This window comes from Theobroma cacao, chromosome 2, assembly GCF_053813885.1.
Source record: "Theobroma cacao isolate CCN51 chromosome 2, ASM5381388v1, whole genome shotgun sequence".
Taxonomy (NCBI): domain Eukaryota; kingdom Viridiplantae; phylum Streptophyta; class Magnoliopsida; order Malvales; family Malvaceae; genus Theobroma; species Theobroma cacao.
The window spans coordinates 681,230-697,034 of record NC_142640.1 but is presented as its reverse complement, the minus strand read 5'-3'; the positions used below and the strand labels follow the sequence as shown (position 1 = coordinate 697,034).

The 15,805-nt window shown below is 36.1% G+C and overlaps 1 protein-coding gene across 1 annotated transcript; it reads right to left on the bottom strand.

The window, feature by feature from the left end:
- Positions 1-137: 137 nt before the first annotated feature.
- Positions 138-15,475, bottom strand: LOC18607077 (ABC transporter C family member 2-like). The gene is made up of 28 exons (XM_088803370.1): positions 15,317-15,475; positions 14,483-14,900; positions 13,394-13,572; positions 13,181-13,220; positions 12,838-12,994; positions 12,311-12,425; positions 12,145-12,225; positions 11,763-11,787; positions 10,957-11,013; positions 10,351-10,416; positions 10,184-10,258; positions 8,969-9,076; positions 8,392-8,526; positions 8,102-8,208; positions 7,890-7,983; positions 7,075-7,242; positions 6,696-6,836; positions 6,019-6,219; positions 5,635-5,733; positions 5,378-5,530; positions 4,388-4,773; positions 3,620-3,800; positions 3,036-3,359; positions 2,056-2,812; positions 1,641-1,762; positions 1,237-1,482; positions 670-1,096; positions 138-496 (listed from the first exon to the last, which is right to left on the bottom strand). The coding sequence occupies exons 2-28, from the start codon at positions 14,813-14,815 to the stop codon at positions 399-401; spliced, it is 4,875 nt and encodes a 1,624-aa protein (XP_088659496.1). The 5' UTR covers positions 14,816-14,900; positions 15,317-15,475; the 3' UTR covers positions 138-398.
- Between the last annotated feature and the right edge of the window lie 330 nt (positions 15,476-15,805).

Genomic DNA, 15,805 nt, shown 5'->3' with positions numbered 1-15,805 from the left:
GGGAGAATTGGATCACCCCACTGTCGGCTGATCCGACCCCTAAGGCTTCTCAGATAGGCCTGACCATAGGGCCGGTATCTTCTATCGGACGCAATGGACCAAAATTTTTTTAAAGAGTGAGTGATGATCCTTTAGCATATCCATAAGTTTATAAATTATATAAATAACTATACTTATCTTTTTTATATAAAAAAAAAGTATAAGCATGTTAATTCTGAAGGGCCCAAAAGTAACGGGGAACAAAACTTTGTGCAAGATTACAATGATTCATGGTTATCATCCTTGCTGGGAAACTTTGGACAATTTTCTAGATTACTATACTACAAAAATATCCAGTCATGGACAGTCGTAAGCAAGGCTATCAGACCTATTGCACCAGAGAGGAGAGAGATTGCTCTCTACATTTCAATTTGATCCCAGTCGATGGATCTGTCTTCGAAACCATAATCGGATTGTTGAAGCCTGTTCCTTGCCAATCTGCTCATCATAGCAAGACCTGGAAGAAGGAAAACATAGATATATAAGATATGATGATTAAACATAATCTTGACTCTGTTACGTAAACTAACAAATTCTTAAAATTACAGTATAAGAAAGGCAGAATCGTTGATTCGAGTCCTGTAAAGAAGAATAATAAAAATTCAAATATACGGCATTTTCCTTTTGTACCTTCAACCATTTTGTAAAGTGCCGACCACCATCCATCTTTGGACATCTGGTACTGATCCAGCGACTCTTCAATTGTTTTGTCATGCTTCCCTTCCAGAACTCCCTGAAGAGTCATCACGGCATCCCTTGTTTTCTTGAGGATGCTACTTTCATCTTCAACTTCCAAGCGCGTAAGGTCATTCTGTGATGAAGTGAGGCTAACAGCAAGTGCAAACTGGGCAGCAGCAGCCCAACGAGAAGATGCCAGCCATTTCCTCTGTTTATCCAACTGCCTATTCTCTTCTCTGCCCAACCTGTTCTCTCCTTCCCCTCCGAGTGCTAAACTACGCAAGTATTGAGCATTAGCAGCCCCTGTACTTTGAACCATCTTGGAGAAAGCACTTTCTTCATTTGACAATAGTTCCTCCGGTGTATCATATTCCAGAACCTGGGGTGAGAATAAACACTAATACATCAACCAATAGCCAAACGGGAAAAAGATAGTAACTACTGATGAATAAATTACACTTTGTATAGCTTAGAAGTCTTTCAAGGTGAGCTAAACAAGATTTAAAATTGTGCATATACCCTGCCAGAATCAAGCAGAAGAATGCGATCACAGTCAATTATAGTATTGAGCCGGTGAGCAATGATGAGCATGGTACAAGATTTGAATTCTTCCCGAATAGTTTTCTGAATAAGAGCATCAGTTCTGACATCAACAGCTGCAGTTGCTTCATCAAGAACAAGTATCTTTGATCTCCTCAACAATGCACGAGCAAGACTTAGCAATTGCCTTTGTCCAACGCTAAAATTTTCCCCTGCCTCTGAAACCTGAACAAAACATAAGAATTCCATGGTTGTTAACCAAGAACCATGCTGACTTCAGCAACTATGAACATTTCAAATTAAACCACCAATTAATCATTTCTATTTTCCCAACAACTGCAAACTGTTAAAGAAATTTCTGTTAGAAACTTTTTCATAAACACCTCAGCGTCCAGACCAAGAGAATTCCTCCGAATGACATCTTTCAAGTGTGCCCTCTCTAAAGCCTCCCAAAGGTCAGCATCATTGTGTTCATTGAAAGGATCGAGATTAAATCTCACAGTTCCTGGACAAAATAAACAAAATCATTATTAATATCATATATTTTAATAGCAACAAAATAAGAAAGGTGACATGGGATGCAGAGCCTACAAACTAATGGATAATCTAGTAAAAAGTATAAAAGCAAGTCCACAAAAATGGCATCCGTCAGATTAGCTCCACTTTATAAGTCAACAGATATTCAGGCAAAGAACATACATATAACACTAGCAAAAGAGATAGAAAGATTTTAAGTCAAATTATGGGAGAAACACAGCTATCATCAACATTACAATCTAGATTGTAGGTGGGGCATACCAGAGAAAAGAACTGGTGACTGAGGTATAATGCCAAGTACTTTACGAAGGTCCATCAGTCCAAACTTTGCAATATCACAATCATCAATCAAGATCCTTCCTCTTTCCAGCTCTACAATTCGAAACAAAGCATTTAACATGCTTGATTTTCCAGCCCCTGTCCTTCCAACAATCCCCACCTTGTCACTAGGAGAAATTGTAAAAGACAACCCATGCAGGACTGGAGGAAGTTCAGGTCTGTAACGAAGGACAACATCCTCAAACTTGATAGATCCAGATGAAGGCCATCCAGGAGGGGGACGGTTACTCTGAATAATAAGTGGAGCCTCTGAAGGCAACTCTATATATGTGCCAACACGCTCGACTGCATTTAAACTATTTTCAGCCAAACTGGCAAGTCTGAGTACAGCGGTCAATAAACTTGTAATGTTTAAAGCATAACTAAGAAGTAGACCCATAGTAGATGCATATGCCTGCTGGTCCTCTGCCCTTCCATTCTGCATGACAGCAAAGGTTGCTGTAAACCAAATCATGAGCCCACCCAAAGTTTCCAAACGGATTGCAAGCCAGCGATTTGAGCTCATGTTAACGTGAGTGAACCTGATATTATTGTCCATGGATTTCCCATTTATGTCAGCCATGCGATCATAAGCTTTATATGCACGAATAGTTGACAGACCATTAAGTGCTTCGCCAAATTGTGCATATACAGGTGATCTAGTTATAGAATCTAAACGCTTCACTTCGCGTGCTGTGCTCTGTGAAATCAAACAAAATAATGGTTACATGAGAAACATACAGAAACATCCAATTGCAGAGACCTCCATATGTTCAATTTTAGGTGTTAGTAACCGAGACAGCTAGAGAATCAGAAATGGTAAAAGAAAGGCACTTTCTACAAGAAAAGAGATTATGGCTTTCAGGATTAGAAAAGAAAACCAATATATCAATAAATAAAAGATGAGGTCAAAGTTCATTTACCTGGTAGTACAAATAAGCTGCATAAAACAAAACCAGAAGTGGCATTATGGCCCACAAAGACATAGTGCTCACAATTCCTATCAAGACAAAAGTAGAAAGGAGTTGCGACACTTGTCCCAAAAACATATTGACGAATGGAGCAACATTTCGGTCAATGTCACCTAAATCCTTTGCAAATCTATTAATAATTCGTCCCAGTGGGTTGGTGTGGAAGAAGACCATTGGAGCTCTAAGTATGGAGGTAAGCATGGCATCATGCAACCTTCTGGCAGCATAAAGACTTGATATGACTAACCAATATGAATTTACCAATGTCACCATGACCTGAAACCACATGGGGAAGAACAAAATATATAAAAATATGAGCTATGAAACCAGTAACACAATTCACTAAAATGTGGTGAAAGTTTTTCTGACAATAAAGATACAATTATTTGTTGGAATAATAGGAAAAGAAAACTTCCTAACTCTTCAGGAAAATAAAGCTTCTCGTCTCATGTAAATAAAAGAGAACTTCTGAAGGCTGAGCAAGAGGAACTTGTGTAATGAAACTTAAAGCCAATTAACATCGAACAAGCTCATACCTGACCAATTGATAGAAGTGAATAGACCAAATTGTAGTAACCAGGTCCATGTGTCTTCTTAGTGCTTTGATCTGTCCAAGAACTCAGCCATGTGCTACTTGAAACTCGTAAAACTTCTGTCAGGACGTAACACACAAAGAGCACCATTACCACCCAAAAACCTCCCAATGCATTCTTGTACCTGGGAAGAGAAGAGAAAGGTACTGCATTCATTGCCTTTTCTTTTTCTTTTAACAAAAATTGAAAAAAAGGTTTCAGCAAAAATCACAGCAGGGATTGTTAAAAATCCCTCCCTCACTCCCAAGTCATACAAGATGGATGGCTTGCCAATTACCTTCACACATTTACTTAACATAACAAAACCATAAATGTGCTCAGTAAATCCTCACTAACAAAGCAGAAAAGCAGAGAACCAAAACTATTAGTAGAAGACAGGAAAGTAATGGTATTTCAGTGAGATAACTCTTTTAATTCAGTTGTATTGAGAGGTTGCATTTGGATGAGAGCCACCAGCAGGAGAATATGTTGTCACCTTTCCTCTAAGCATAAAAGAAGGGTGAAAAGTTAGTGATTGATAATCTTGAATACGGGGAAAGTTGTGGTTGAAAGGAACACCATGCCTTTCTTATTTTCTACATCTATCAGTCTACTTAGGTAGAGATGAGTAGCTTGTTATCATTGAATTTGGTGGAGCTAAAGACATGTTACTAGCATTACATACATGAAACAATGCAATTTTGAAACAGGAGTGAAATCAACATATTTTACCTCATTAAAACTTTCCAACTAACCACTCCAGTTTCTCGCTCTTCCTGCTTAATGAGAACAGATTTGCCTTCTTTTGATTTTTTTGCTTGAGAAGCATTTTTGGGCATGTCATTTGCTACCCCATTAGCAACAGGTTTAAAGTCCTGCTGATCAACTGTATGGTTGTTCTCCTTTTCTTCCTCATACTCTTCCATCTTTCCTGCATTCTCCATTAGCTTTTGGAACAGCACACCATTATTGGAGAGGTCCTCAAAAGTTCCTTCCTCTTTTACCATTCCTTCATGAACAAGGATAATTCTATCAACTTGTGAAAGGAAGTGCAGCTGGTTTGTGACAAGAACTCTTGTTTTGCCTCTCAATTCTCCCTTTACACATTTATCAAAAACCTGAACATAATTGGTAGCAGAAATCAGGCCAATGCTCTATCAAAATAAAAACCACACTATCATTATCAAATTTCTGAAAACAAATAAAGTCTGCAATAAGTGAGGAATATTTAATAAAAAAAGAAATACTATAGGCGATATGAAATTTAAAAAAAAAAATACATTAGATAAAAATATGTAATGCACAGTAACTCATATAAATCAAAATTTTCACAATTATAATACATAGACAATCAGATTTTATGCAGGCATGCATGATTTTTTTTTTCCTAATTTGATAGGTTAGTATAGTTCGTCCTACTCCGTCCCACAATTTGAACATCATATTGATATTAGGAATCCTGATCTTGACAACCTTCATATAGTTATTAACAAGAAAAAAAGAGGGACCAAGGATATTAAACATGCAACAACATCAATGAACTAAGTACATGGATTCTATTTTGCCACTGTGATCTCTCTGGGGCAATATCCTAAGTAAGATCAATAAAGACAAGGTTTTTTTACATGGCAATAAACATAATTCTGTTCAGAAAAAACAGAAGTACAAAGTAAGGCCTAAGGTGCAAATAGAACCAACAAAATGCTACTGTGAACCAGTTACCTGTCGAGCCACATGTGCATCCAGAGCACTCAATGGGTCATCAAAAATGTACACATCTGAATTGGAATACACAGCCCTAGCCATGGAAACCCTTTGCTTCTGACCACCACTAATATTAACACCTCTTTCACCAATCTCAGTAAGATCACCACCCTAACATAAAAGACAGACACACTATCAGATCCAAAACTGTTGAATAGATAGCGACTTCTGCCCTTTCACTACACCGTCATGTTACAACTTTGTGAAACACTTACAGGCAATAGCTCAAGATCATGCTGCAATGCAGTAATGTCTATTGCCTTCTCATATCTTGCTGCTTCGAAGGGAGATCCAAACAATATGTTATCACGTACCTGCAGGTATAAACTCCAAAGATTAATAATTCACATAACAGCAAGTAAACTTCTAAAATTTGAAAAGTACAGACTTTTTATCATGTTAAGCTAAGTAAATCTAAAATCACTATAAAAGATATCTAAATCATCTTGGAGGAGATTACATATGCTCCTATATTGCCTATTTCCATAAAATTCCTCAAGATAGTATCATGACTGATTGCCAATAACTAAACAAGTGAGATAGCCCAGAAACATGCACAAACACAAATATATACCAGAGGTAAGCAAGCCAAAACTTACAGTAGCATTGAAAATCCATGAAACTTGAGGAACATAAGCAACTGTTCCTCTGATAACAACACTAGCATCAGACATTGGAGGAAGCTCCCCAAGCATCGCAGATATAAGCGAGGTCTTTCCTTCACCAGTACTGCCAACTATTGCAACCAGGCTTCCAACTGGTATATCCAAATTAATATTAGACAATGTGGGCCTCTCTGCCTGAAACAAAAACAAGATTTTATAAGGTAAGCAATAAATGAAAGAGCACACTTGAATATTTGCAAAGTCACAAAGGACATAACAAGAAGCTGTAAAACCTTCATCTAACTAAAAAAATTTTCAAGGAAAAGAAAATAGTGACACAAAGCAACATAGTATAGAACTTTTGTCTCAGTGGGTTAGTACAAACAGAACCAACATTTCATTTCAACTAAGTGAAAGAAATCAACTGATAAAAGATCTATTCTGTAACAACCATCTTTAAAGTTCATGAATTTATGTTGCTTAATGGGATTATCATATTAAGATTTTAATGTAGCCGTTCTTGAATAAACAAGCAAATTATTAAAATAACCAACAATTTATGTTTACAGAATAAGAATTAATTATAGATTAACTTAAACATGTAATCTGTACATATTCATGCAAAATACAGACTGAAAGGAAGGTTTAAGGTGATAATATAAAAACAAGACCTTTGAATCCCATGCAAAAAAACCATCTTTTATTTGGATGGCTGGTAGTTCAGGATCAAGAGGAGGGTTTGGTAGAAGAACTCTCTCTTCAGTCAAGAACAGCTCCTCCAGACGTTTTAGTGATACATTTGCATTTACCACCTGTCAAACTTCAGCATTAGAAACCAAGAAAAACAACACCACTAGTTTTGGTGCATTCCCCCTTTCTATGTACCAGAAGAGTATACCACCTTTACACAACAGAGAATGATACAGAAAATAAGCCATTCAAAGTGCGGAGAAAGACAATCATATGTCCTCTCTACAACCAAAATGCCAGTTAAAACGCCACAGCACTAAATGGATAGCATGGATAGTTGAAAGAGGCAAGGAGGATAACCTGAGTAATAATATTGGGAAGCATGAATAAGGGGAAACGAAGCACAGCAAAGAGAGAGAGAGATGTGAATGCCCTTGCAGGTGTCAAGTCGCCTCCAAGCAAAGTAAACAAGCCAAATGAAACCACAGTCACCACAACAGGAATGCTGTTCAGTATAAAGCCATTACACTGCAAAACAAGAGATAAAATCAGACAAGAGAAAAGGAGCTGCTGCTATGATCCCTACGCAAAACACCTATATCCATACCAACACTTACAATCAGATCACAATTAGTTAAATTGATGACCCATGAAAAGCATACATCATGCACAACTCTACCCACATAGCAGAAGTGAAGAAAATTTAGTTTGCCACCTGTAACTCTCTCTTAAATACCCAAAAGTCTGCTCTATTTGTTTTTCTTCTGATTAATAAATATTTTATTAAACAATTGCAAAAAAAAAAAGTGATAACCCATCCCATGCATGCAAGAATCATACAAAAACACATTGTAACAGATACTACCACCTTTTTTTTTTTTTTTCGAGAAACAATCATTTAATACAACTCATTTGTCTCAAACAGCAACAGTCATATAAAACTTGTAAAAGCAATAGCATGAAACCATTAGCATGTACACAATGTCACTTTTAAGTTGGCCACCTGGTGTTGAACACAACAGAGATGTGGACTATGGTAATTGACTAACATTTTTCTTCTAAGTGCATCATGCTTCAAAAACACGAAGAGCTAACATGTATATATCATAGTTAAATTAAGACTTCCACAAACAGAAAGCAACAGAGGGAATTAGATGCATATATCAGAGGAATACCGCTGCAAGAAGGGAAGCTTTGCGGAACCATGACAACTCATCATTCCGGACACTTTGAACTTTAGACTGAAAACTATTCTCCCAAGCATAACATCTGAGACATTTCCAGCATATAATCAGAGTTGTAACCAAGCAACCTTGTACTATACTCAAAAGGTCTATAAAAAACCTTGAAAGGAAAATGAAAGAGTTGTTCTGGAAATAAATCATACTTTACAGTGTCCATTGCAGCCAATATTTCATTCATAAGGCCTATTCTCTTATCTGTACGCTGTAAGCCCTCCTTTGACAATTTTTGCATTCTGCTTATAACTACAGTCTGTTTGCAAAAGGACAAAAGAGAGTAAGATAGAAGACAGAAACAAGGACAATAAAATGCAGGACGATATAAGTTTAACACCACCCTATCAATTCAAGGAATAAAAAGTGCAACATCCACTAAAAAAATAAGAATTTATCTTAAAGATAGAAAATGAGAAATGTAAGGGAGAAAATCACGTACTTGCACAGGGAACATAAGGACTAGCATTAATGCACCAAGAAGTGAAGCAACACCCAACTGCTGATACAGAAGTACCATTGCAACAATTATTCGAAAGGGAGCTGACCACACAGTGTGAAGTGATTGGCATATTTGCTGCAAAAAGAACAAGGATGAATAATTCATTAGACAGAAAGAGCTGAAAGGAAATAAATAAAAATGCACTGATTTGTTTTCACAACCAGAGTTTTGCCGTTTCTTGCTCCCCATAAACAACAACAACCAGGCTCTAAATGGAAACTCATTATAAACTTTTAGAAAAGAAAGATCCAACGTCAATAGCTAGTAGCTACATGCCTAGAAGATACACCACTTTTAACATCTACTACCAGCTTCAGGACATTATTCAGGAGAAGAGGAGAAACGGAAAACCAAAAAGATTAAGGGCATAGTGCAATTCTAATAGCTAGTAGAGTACATGCTTAGAAGAAACAATAGACTGCACAGAATCCCATCCCACATCATAGAAAGTCAGACTAGTTTTAGCACCATAAAAAATTTTAAATACACATAAAGATGTAGTAAGGGAAGATCATGCCTGAAGTGCTTCAGCATCGGTTGTCATCAAGTTGGTTATTTTGCCAGAAGCAAACTTCTTGCGGCCCTCATGAGTAAGCCTAAGAGATTTGCGAAACACAGCAGCAACCTAGAGAAGATAAGAGTATAGTCAGGAAAATATAATGCAGAAGCAAAACGTTAGTAACTTTCTACAACAAACAGAACGGAATTCCATAATATAAGGCTCTTATACAGACAAGTCATCTAAGACATTGTCTAACATGTATCCAGCATTACCAAACAAAATGATAGTTGATTATAGAGAGAGCTAGTGGTGCTCACAACCTACAATTACACCAAACATGCAGTTCAAAGGCCTCAATAAGATTTACACTTGTGGCAATAATTCAAGTCATGTGATCTATTTAACTAGTGATGATGGTAACTAATCAATAACTTCTTCTCAAAAAAAAAAAAATCAATAAGTTAATATACATTCAGAATTATGAAACAGAATGTAATAATAGCAACAGTGCTAACAACCTTCAACTATAATAACTGACACACAATTCGAAGGTATCAAATAAGATTTACACTGCTGGCTATAGTTTAAGTCATATGACCCAAAACCATTACTTCTTAGCTAATTTGCTAATAGAAAAAGCTCAGAATTATGTAAAAACGATGATCTTTAATAGTCATTCGTTGGCCTAAAACCAGGATAGGGCCCCGCAATAATTTAAGTCATATGACCCAAAACCATAACTTCTTAGCTAAGTTGCAAATAGAGAAAGCTCAGAATGATGTAACAATGATGATCTTTAATATTCATTCATGGCTTAAGACCATGATGGGGCTTCTCAAGGCCAAGCTAAATATCTCCAATGGCAAAATGGCCATTAAAATTCTGGCAACAGAAGCAACCAACGTCAATGTGAACAAGAAGCAGATAATTTAACCAAGCCTAAAAATAAATAAGCCAAGCTAGGCCTGCCAAACAAATCTTCCAAAAAAGACAAATTTCAACCGTAGCAAGCTAAAACCAAGTCAAATAACCTAGATAATAAAAGATCCAAAAGTACTAAGTATGCAAGGTCATTATATTGAGACAAAAGGCTCTCTTAGCCAGGTCTTCAACAACCTCTCCCACAGATGAAGAAAATAAAAGAAAAAGAAATAAATAAGCTTGTTGATATTCCAAAAGACAAGCAAATCTGAATGAAATAAATTGTTCCCAAGATAAATACAAGATTACCAAAGTAGATCTCAGCCGAAAACCAACTCGCATGACATTCTGAAAATATTGAGCTTCAAATAACACCCCAAGGGCCTGGATCAAGTTTCAACCAATCAAATTCCATGTGCATTTTTATTAAGAAAGCAACTAGAACCTCCAATGTAAGCAAAGGATTAAATTTATACCACTCCAACAAAAATTGAGAAGGCATAGATGTAACCAATCCAAGCTGGATCACCTTGTTGCATTGACTGCAGCAATTCATTCAACAAATACAGGGAAATATTAGGTGATAAAGAAAAAAGATGGATCAACCATACATGTGTGCTTTAGAATGTGTGTTAGTTGGCCAATAGTAAGAGAAAACCGTAGATTTCTTAGTGATAGCTGTTTCTTTTTACCTCTGTGCCTGAATAACATGGGCTCTCCATCATAATTTACTCTTTTTTTTAACATACTTAAATGAGTCAAGCAATAATATTAGCATTGAGGAAATAATATAAATATAAAAGTACTTCCATTTAGAAGAGAAAATCAGAATATTCGCAAAGGACATAAGAGGATATTACAAGCATGAAGTGTAATTCTACAACATGTATATGCAACATAAACAAAGGACTTCCATTCACTGATTTTTTTTACGTTTGACATCAGAAGTTAAGGAGAGCTTTCATTCACTAAAAAAGAAATGAGACAAACTTAGTTATTCAGAAAAATTAAATAATTCCATACACTAAAAAGAACTTGATCACAGACAAATACAGAAGAAAGCATAGATACAAGTAGCAAACCTGTAACAGTTGGTTCAATATAAGCGGCCCCACAAATTGAGAAATATCGTTGCCAATCTACAGGTTTAAAGAACAAGGCAGCAGGTTTAACGGAGAAAATATCAAGGGTAATGCAATTCCACAACGGACACTAGCATTATTGTACTGAGAAACTTCACATACCATTAGCAAATGAAGATTTAAAAAAAGGACATGTCTAAAATATAGAAAAACAAACCTCCAAAGCCATCAAAATTATAAAAATGCAAGACCATTTTTTCCTAGGCAATTTCTTTGAAGGGGATACACTCCCTGGTAGGCAGGATTGGTGTTTCATACTCAGCCGGCAGACCTCTACCCTGCCTTACAGTGGAGTACCTGACCATTGGGCCCAGACCTCATGGTCGAATAGTGGAAAACATGAAGTAAGGATGCTTTGAACAGATTCTTTCACATTCAGTCTTACATTTTAATTGAGGATGCTATGAAACAAAATGATCAGGCGTTGCAAATAGAAAAGTCTCTCGGATGTTCATGTCACAAGCATAAAAAGCTTGGAAGGATCGAAGCTGACACTTTCAAGACACACAAAGCATTGGACTTACCCAAAATTCTCCAAAAAATTTATAACTCTATAAAAACAGCTTAGAGTATAAAAGCTCCATGAATGCAAGGCATCAGAACACAATAAATAAATCCAGACATTTCTGAAAACAGAGGTTGGTAAACAATTTGCAATTCATTAAAGATGTTATAACATTGTGCCTCTCTAAGAATCAAATTAATTTTCCAAATAATGAATGCAATATTTAAGATGAATTCGTTACCTTCCAGAAGCCTCCCCACCAAAACCTAAAAACAGAGAAGGGGATGAATTAGACAAAGATGAAGATATACAAACTTTGCACAACACAGTATATAGTATTAACTATTTCAATAGATGAATATCATTCTCATCCATATACATACAAAAGGACCATAGCTCAGAAATTTAACTACTTTTGTATTTTGATAGTTTCCTCAGACAATATGTCAATCTCCACTAGAAACAATGTTACTACCACTTTCACTGCTATTTATCTAATTACTTGTCGCTTTCTTTTTTTCCTGAAATTAGCTAATGAAATACTATCAACAAGAAAGCCACGTGCTAACTTAAGTCACACAACCAAAATTGATAAGACTCATAAGTAAGCTATATTTTACTACCTTCCCCCAAGGCTACTATTCAACGCTCTTAAAAGCCATGGTTTGGGCCTTCGTGATTCCTCAGCCCAACATTTTTGAAACCTACAGAGTCAGAAACAGATATTATACATCCTTGTGATACATTAAATATTCAAGTATTCAAAATAACTAGAAAGTCGGCACACACTTGTTGTTTAGTGTTTCAGTCCGATCCCAAGTATCTAACTTCCAGACATCCTTCTCCGTGATAGGTCTTTTATAGCCTTGCTTCATCAAGGGGCTCATCCAGGAAAAAAATATTTCTAGCAAAAGGGAAATGAATAAAAGAGAATTCTTAACAAATCACAAGTACAAAATTTATTTGTTGATTCTCCAGAGAGACCAACAGGTAGCATTAAAATACAGTAAAGTATCGCTAGAATGATCATCCTTATATCCATTTCTCCTTCACGATAATTGCATGGTTAGAAAGCAATGAGCACATAGAACTACCATTTCAATTAAACAAGTGATGTCATCATTTTCAAAAGTTAAAATTACTCATTATGAGTATGTAATACTGGCTGAACTGTCATATGTAGTCCAACCATGGCAGCATACAATTTACAATTTTCTCATTTTTGAGAATAAGGATCTATATCTTAATCAACATATAATGGTCATTCAGGGCTCAAAACTAGGCATCAAAGATAAATTACAGAAAGGTATACATACTGGAAAAGATATTAACATGCCTCTCAGGACATATTTGCTCTCCTCCAGGAAGTTCTTCATATTCAGCATCATCCACAAATTCAGTCCACATTGGCGTATAACCGGGATAAGGATCCAAATCAGGAACATACACCAGTAACAATATACCAAACAAAGCCTAAACCAAAACATCAGCCAATCGTTAATAGTGTAATCATAACACGAAACAAGCAATGATAATTGATGCAATGTAATTATTGCATCACCCGCCATGTCATTGTTGTCCTCAGGCCTTTGAGGCAAACTCATAACTGTCCCTAACAATAGCCTTTTGAGGATATAAAAGAAACGTAAGATAGCACACCTGCATAAAGACCTCACTGAAGTACAGATACAGGACAGAGCTGCACAAGTATAATACAAACGTGAGTGTATCAAGGCAAACTGTATTTATTGAAAAAATATGCAAATTTCAACACAGTAGTTGAGGGAAAAGGAAGAAGAAGAGAATCAAGACATGAAAAGAGGCCATCTCAATCCAAAACAAAGGCAGTTTAAGCATCCAAGAGAAACATACCTATTGTAAAATTCCCTTACTGAAAGAATGAGATTGAGCATCACTGTATCCCCTATCAAAGTATAAATGAGGCCAAATCTGACAAACCATCGAAACTCACAAATATAAACTTTAGTTTCCACACCAATCATGACCAAAATAGAGCACCATGTGACAGCTTCCACAATCAAAGAAACAATCTGCTCAACGAATGAAAATAAAAAGCCTCAGATATGATTTGCATTAGCCTACTGTACTAGATTAAATATGGTTGACAGATAAACTGCTCAAGCATTTTTAATTGACAAAATCAAGTCCTTGAAGATAACTTTTTCAACTTAGCATGAATAGACGGTCATGTTCTTAAGGGTTAAAAATTCCCGGAATCCATAAAATCATTGTTAACAATAAAGTTTCCATCCTAGACTCCTGAATCCTTTAGAAATAACATACTTCCATCGAGGGCAATAATATTCCTGAACAACAGGAACAGAGAATAGCACTAGAACCTAGAAAAATTCTTGAAAATAGTCAATGGAACAATTCAGACCAACACACATCCTTTTTCTTCCCAGATGTATATATAGAACATTGAACATTGCAATGCCAATTGCCTTTAAGCCATATAGCAGCATTCGGACACAGAAAACTTCTTTATTCACCACGAGAGTTCAATTATCGAATGCTTCTCCAACCAAGAAAACTGATAATGAGAAAGAGCAGCTGGCTGTAGAAGAAACTATGCTACAAACTACCATCAATGTACTTAAAACTTATTCCAGTAACATTATACAGAATAGATTAAAGCGTCTTTGCCACCCTACTTTGTGGAATTTCCTCCCTATCTTATGGGAAGAAAGATTGCATGTGGCCATGCTCATGAAATGCAGCTCAATGGCTATCATCTTATTCCACCCTCCAATAGGAATGAAAGCAGTTACACAAAAATATAACCCAATTTCACATTAAACTTGAAGCTAATTCATATCAAATTCAAACTGCTCATCCAAAGGGTGATGTACAACAAAATATAGACTCAACCAAAATATCACCAAAGCCAACAAAAACAAATATATAAATGATTAGGCAGCATAAGGTTGAAAAATCTACCTCAAATGGAGCAAGACCAGGCTGTCCTTCCAAATTTAAAACTGAAATCCCCATGATCAATCTGAACAAAGGCTCAGCAGTAGAATAAGCAGCCAACAAACCCAGCATATAATTATAATATTTAGACCTCAGACTGAACCGCTGAGCTTTGAAATCTTTCCTGATCAGCCATATCCGATAAACACAAAGGCCCAATAATACCAAATGGGATATGGTGATGACCAGAGAATCAGTTGCACAGGGTGTGTATGCACCAAAGGCATTAGCCACTGCCCTTGTCCATACCCCATTGGCCACTGGTCTACAGTACCAAACCAATGGCTCAAAAGCCATTATTTCCTTGTTGCTTCTTCACACAATTCTCTTCACTTAAAAGCACATAATCCTCCAGCCTCCTATATATTACTCATCATTCTGCCTGCGATCAATTTAAAATAAATTTAGCGTCAAATAAAGAGAATCAAAATATATAAAGCATAAAGAGAGAGTATGTTCTTCCTTCCGTTTGCTTTTTGTTAAACTAAAATGGTGGTTGACCTTCAAATATTAAAGTCTTCTTCATTTACCATGTTTTCTCAGTAACCAAACAAAAACACGTCCCCACAACAAGCAGGAACAACTCTTCTTCGTTTATATCGATAAAAAAAAGGATTTTAACTAGAAAAAAAAAGCATTTATGATAAAACCCAAAGCTGGAAAAAAAAAAAAGAAATGAGGCCAAAACATACAAAAAAGAATTCGAAAGAAGGAAAATAAAAAGAACCCAAAATCATTTCATTAAAAATAATCAAAAATAGAACAAATCCATACGAAAAAAAGGGTAAAAAAAATTACCGGTAATACAAGGTTTGAGCCAAAAAAACTTAAAAGAAAGCTTCAAAAATAAAGAACACAAGTTTTGTTGGATCAAAAAGCGAGTCAGAACAGAAAGGGCATCAATGTCTGGCACTTCTAAAGGGAACAAAAAATCATTTTCGTTCCCGCAAAAAGGCTTACAAGTTTTACCGACAGATTCTCATGCTCTTACCCTTTTCTTTTATCTTTTCTTTCTTTATTTTCCCAGTTGGATTCGAGAGGAGAATCGAATTCTCTGTCACACGAAAGACACAACGTCGTTACTCGGTGGTACTACAAACAAATATGTTTCTGAATATTTAAGGAAAAAAAAACAAAAAAGAGTTTATGGCGACGAAAATATCTGCGTCACCGCTTACGAAGTTCGAGAGTGATAAATTTCAGGGGACGGGAATAATTGCGTAATTATTAGCCAATAATTTACGAAGCGGAAAGTCCACAATTTTGAGGTTTTTTTGGACAATTGAA